The sequence below is a fragment of the Anomalospiza imberbis genome, chromosome 5 (assembly GCF_031753505.1).
Source record: "Anomalospiza imberbis isolate Cuckoo-Finch-1a 21T00152 chromosome 5, ASM3175350v1, whole genome shotgun sequence".
NCBI classification, from domain to species: Eukaryota; Metazoa; Chordata; class Aves; order Passeriformes; family Viduidae; genus Anomalospiza; species Anomalospiza imberbis.
This window is the reverse complement of record NC_089685.1, coordinates 50,229,088-50,234,332: the sequence shown is the minus strand read 5'-3', so window position 1 is coordinate 50,234,332 and position 5,245 is coordinate 50,229,088. Positions and strand designations below refer to the sequence as shown.

At 45.9% G+C, this 5,245-nt stretch overlaps 1 protein-coding gene across 6 annotated transcripts; it reads left to right on the top strand.

The window, feature by feature from the left end:
* The first annotated feature begins 2,014 nt into the window (after nt 1-2,014).
* Nucleotides 2,015-4,916, top strand: SYCE3 (synaptonemal complex central element protein 3). 6 transcript variants are annotated; one of them, XM_068190681.1, is made up of 4 exons: nt 2,015-2,228; nt 2,406-2,448; nt 3,042-3,150; nt 4,097-4,916. In XM_068190681.1, the coding sequence occupies exons 3-4, from the start codon at nt 3,042-3,044 to the stop codon at nt 4,264-4,266; spliced, it is 279 nt and encodes a 92-aa protein (XP_068046782.1). In that variant the 5' UTR covers nt 2,015-2,228; nt 2,406-2,448; the 3' UTR covers nt 4,267-4,916. The 6 variants fall into 6 exon arrangements, with proteins under 6 accessions (XP_068046782.1, XP_068046781.1, XP_068046778.1 ...); XM_068190680.1 differs by having other exon boundaries at nt 2,406-2,484; XM_068190677.1 differs by having other exon boundaries at nt 2,017-2,228; nt 2,406-2,738.
* The last annotated feature ends 329 nt before the right edge of the window (nt 4,917-5,245 follow it).

The following is a 5,245-nucleotide window of genomic DNA, read 5'->3' as shown; positions in this document are numbered from 1 at the left end:
TTCTCACTCTGCGATAAACCAGATAATTCCTATCTATTAACTCCTGACAAACCTTGAGTCTTGTTGCTCTTTCTCCAGAAGAATCCTAACCTGCTTTTGCCTAGTCCTGCAAACACCTTCTCCAGCTTTTTTTTTTGTTTTAATGATGCAGATATCATAGAATCACAGAACAGTTTGGAAGGGACCTTCATAGACCATGCAGTTCCAACACCCCTGCCATGGGCAGAGACACTTTCCACTAGTCCATACAGCCTGACCCTGAACACTTCCAGGAACAGGCATCCACAACTTTCTCAAGGCAACCTGTTCCAACTTCTCACCACCCTCACTGGCAAGTATTTTTTCCTTATATCCAATATAAACCTATCTCTTTAGCCGTGAACCTGCTGCTCGTTGTGCTGTTGCTGCCGGCCCTGTTCTGAGGTCTCCCTCCATCCCGCAGGCAGGGAGAGACTCCCTGAGAAAAGCAGCAGAAGCACCACCCAGCTTTAAACTCAGGGCTTGAGATGTACCTTCTGCGTTACTGTCAGGAAAGTTCCTGAAACCACCACAGGCCACCTGGCGCGGCCGCTCTTGCCACGACTGCAGTTCCTGCGGCTCGCCGTGCCCGGGGGCAGTGCGGGGCAGGGCTGGCCGAGCAGGGCGGTCCGTGCTACAGTGGGGCCCTGGGCACGGAGGGTGGGACCGTGGGCACGGAGGGTGGGACCTCCCCTGCTCCGGGCCCCGGGGATGGCACCGCGCCGGGCAGGGGCGGAGGGACGCGGCGCTGCCCAGCACGCCTGGCCCCGTGCTGTTTAACAGCCTCTCTCTGTCCTTCTCTGCTTTTGCTGTATGGTTAAGCACACTGAAAGTCAGCAGACTGGCAGTTCTATTAACATAACCGTACTCTATCTGCAGGACCGCTGTAGCACACGTAGAAACCATCGAAACCACGCACACGGCTCGGTTCAATGGATGGGCAGAGCCCAATAAGATGAAGTTTAATAAGTCCAAGTGCCAAGTCCTGCATTTTGGCCACAATAACCCCCTGCAGCGTCATAGGCTGGGGACGGTGTGGCTGTCAGTGCCCAGGCAGAAAGGGACCTGGAGGTCCTGGTCGACAGCCGGCTGAACATGAGCCAGTAGTGTGCCCTGGTGGCCAAGAAAGCCAATGGCATCCTGGCCTGTATCAGGAATGGTGCGGCCAGCAGGAGCAGGGAGGTCATTCCCTGTACTCGGCACTGGTGAGGCCACACCTGGAGTGCTGTGTCCAGTTCTGGGCCCTCAGTTTGGGAAGGACATCGAGACGCTTGAGCGTGTCCAGAGGAGGCAACGAGGCTGGTGAGGGGCTGGGAACACAAACCCTGTGAGGAACGGCTGAGGGAGCTGGGGGTGCTCAGCCTGGAGAAAAGGAGACTCAGGGGTGGCCTTATCACTCTCTACAGCTCCCTGAAAGGTGGCTGTAGTCAGGTGGGGGTTGGTCTCTTTCTCCAGGCAGCAACTGACAGAACCAGAGGACATCAAGGGAAATAGAGGTTGGATACTAGGAAAAAGTTTTTTGCTGAAAGAGTGATAAAGTACTGGAATTGTCTGCCCGGGGAGGTGGTGGAGTCACCATCCCTGGACGTGTTTAAAATTTAAAGACTGGATGTGGCACTCGGTGTCATGGTTTAGTTGAGGTGTCAAGGCATGGGTTGGACTCGATGATCTTGAAGGTCTTTTGAAGTCTGTGATTCTGTCTGTGATGCCGCACAGAGCAGGCCGCGGCGGCGCTGGAAGCGAGGGGCAGGCGGGACACGGAGCGGGGACACGGAGCGGGGACACGGAGCGGGGACACGGAGCGGGGACACGGAGCGGGGACACGGTGCCAGGGCACAGCCACAGCCCGGCGCCGCGGAGCGCCAACCGCGCCGATCCCCCGGCCGCCGAGCTCTCCCAAGCGCTTGTGTTCGTGAAACACAGAATCAACCGAGCTCGCGAGCCCGGGCAATGAGCGGGCGGGAGGGGCGAGCACGGCCGCCGGGCGGCCTTTGGTGTCCCGTGTCCGCCCGCTCCGACCGTGAGGGCGGGCGGCGGCGCGGCCCCGGCGCCCCGGGGGACGCGGCCCTGGCGGCGGCCGAAAGGTGCCCGTGGTGTAGGACAGCACCGGGGCTTGGGCTCTCCAAGGGCTCCGGGGCAAGGGGGCTGCCCGCTTAACCCCAGTTTTACCTCCTTGCATGAAGAGACACTTGGAACACCCAGCGTCCGAGGTTTGGCACCGGTTTACAATGCTGTAAAGCCGTGTAAAGTCGCGTTCCTTCCGCACACATCGGCAATAAAGCCCGGGGAACAGATACCCACTGAGTCTGAGAAATCATAGGATAAAAACTACGCGGTGTGATGTATAAAGTCACTACACTGAAGCTCTTCTGTCTCTTTCTTCACAGTCCTGTCCCATCCACTGATGGTTTTCAGAAAAGGAAATTAAAGGCAATACTTTGTGTCACATTTTCGGTGAACACTAAGGTTCTAAAACTGTATTTTTGCCCCAAGCATTTTTACATCCTAGAATTTCATTCCCTACAACTAAGCAGAGGTTAGGGAATCACAATCACTTATCTGCCTCTATGGTGACAAAACTCTGTACTTAACCTGGCTGGAGCCTGCAACTGTGAAATAAATACTGGCTACAAATGGGGATTTTACAACTAACTTTGAAAATAAGGAGTTGCCCTGGGTCAGAGTATTTGGGAGAGAAGCTGGAAGACAACTGTAACACGGTAATGAAGTTTGCTAGTGAAGGGTTTGACACAATGACCTTTAATTACTGATACAAAAAATCTTTATTTTGCACAAGCACAGCATATTTTAGCTAATTCTTTCTAGTAATTTCAAAACGAGTCACAAATAATATGCAGCATACGGATGAACAGCAACCTTAAGGTCAGATTCTTCCTGAATTCACATGTCAATCTAAAAAGTATATGCTTTTATTTTTTTATTGCAATGTTACTTTATCTCAGCTATGAAAATCAACTCACTTTAGAGTAAAATAAAGTAGGAAATTCCTGGTTTCCTTATAGATGGCTGAATCAGAATCTCAGGAAGGAAACTATTATAACAGGGGAAAGATGGTGGAGAACTTTAAAATGGACGTGGAGGAACTTCTGGAGGAAATGGAAAAACTAACAGGTACGAGTCTTTATTAGGAATGAGATGGATTTTTGTACTAAAGACACTGAAGATTTATTTTTGTATTTATTCTGTAAACTTCTGTGTGATAGAAACATAATTAAAACAATCACCATCAACTAATGCCCTCGTGTTCTTAATTGTGAAAAAGAATGCAAATAATTTAGGTGGTTCAGATGGCTCAGAATTAAAAATCAGTAGGTGATGCACGCTTAGCTCAGAGTGTTGGTTAAAACCAGAAATACTACTAAGGTATTTAACGTACAATTAGTAAAATATAGTATATAAATGAGACTTAATTCTAAAAAATTGATACATATCACCTCTCAGGTCAGTGTACTATAGTGAATTCTTGGTAAAATAAAAGGGAAAGTACACAAGTGTACATTAGTACATAAATACTAAAACTATTTGGTCAGCTTTATCCGAGACTCATTATTTCAAAATCAATTCCATAATTTAAGGTACTGATTATTTCAAGATCAATTTCATTACTTAAGTTGTCCTTAAAATATTTCATCTCTGTTGCAATCTCCTTGATCTTATTCTTCCTCACCTAACAAAAGCTGTAACTGGTCTGGAGGGAGGATTCCTTATATAATATTCAAATATTTTAAAACACTCTCTTGACCCTTTCCATTTGATTATCTGTTTTGTTGTAATTTTTAGGTGAAGCGTCCATCCTTGTTTCGTAATTTACATTGGTGTACTTTCATTATAAACTATTTTGAGACATTTATAAAGAAGTAATACTGAACAGTCTATTTAATCTAGTATTATTGTAGGCAGTTTCCATTTTATTTTCCAGCCTTCTCCAAGATCTGAACTGATAATAATTCATTTTATTAATTAAATTTATTTATTGAATTTATTTATTGAATTTATTTATTGAATCAGCCATTGCTTTTTCCTGGCAAGAAAATAATACTACCTGTTGTGTTTGCAGTGCGTGCAGCCTGGATGACCTATGACTGCGTGGCCATCCAGACCAACCCAGACCTGTACAATGCCATGCAGCACTTGGAAGATGTCTTCCTGATGTGCAAAGAGCAGATGGAGAAGAAATGGCAAGAGGTGCTACTGGAATCTAGAGGTGAAGGGCAAAAAAAGGAATAAATTTAATTCAGTCATGCTGCCAGAATGACATCCCTTGGAAAACCATTTAGGTCCTTTTTTCTCCCAGCTGTGGAGGATTCACAGGCACTGTGGGAAATGGGCTTTCCTCTTGCTAAGAACTACTTATTTGTGAACACCTGTGGAAGTATTTTAATGAGATTACACATATAGCTTCATATAGTTGAGGGTAAAAGGCAGCAGTGCGTGTATTAGCATGATGCCCACTGGTAATCCCTGTAGTGTTTGCACACACAATTGACACACCCTCTGACCTTTTCCCTGGAAGATCATACTCACTCCATGGTCAGTATAACTGGAATTCTTAGAAACCTGAACAAACTGGGATGGGGAGCAGGGGTGCTGTAGAGGACCAGCACAGTGGCATTGCACTAGCCCATGGCTTTCAAAGAAAGCTTATTTTTCCAAATGAAACACAGGTGAAATTCTAGGTTTGCAGATAGATTGAGTTGGTTTTATTTAGTATTATCATCTAAGCGTTCAATTACGTAGTTTTATTATTTAGATATATCATCTATAGTTGTGGCATCTTCTTCCATTAGATTTTTAACCATTTCTTTGAACTGTTTTCCCCAGATTGTTCCTCTCAAACCCTCTGAAGGTAGCATGAAATAAAAATGTTTTACCATTATAGACTGCAGTAAGTGTGGTGGCACTGCTGCAGAAACCAAACTAACCGTTATAAAACACGCTTCTCTCCATAGATTCTTACTGTGCAATATTAGAAAAGGACCAAAAAATGACTTTTTTAGTCAGGATGTGGATTAAGAGCACCACTTTGTGGTTTGTGGTTATACATAAATGAGTAATTTATCAGGGACGGAAGTCAGTTCAATAAGTTGTAAGGATCTTCCCTTTTATTAAAATCACTCTTTTAACTAGAAAGTAAGCACCATGCAGCAAGTGAGAGCGCCTCCATCTCCTCTGAAGAGGTATTTAATGATTTAAATCACATCTAAAT

Coding starts and splice junctions, on each gene's coding strand:
- SYCE3 (XM_068190675.1), top strand. CDS start 2,359: ATGTATAAAGTCACTACACTGAAGCTCTTCTGTCTCTTTCTTCACAGT. Junction 2,485..3,041: donor CATTTTCGGTGAACACTAAG/GTTCTAAAACTG, acceptor GTTTCCTTATAG/ATGGCTGAATCAGAATCTCA. Junction 3,151..4,096: donor GGAAATGGAAAAACTAACAG/GTACGAGTCTTT, acceptor TTGTGTTTGCAG/TGCGTGCAGCCTGGATGACC.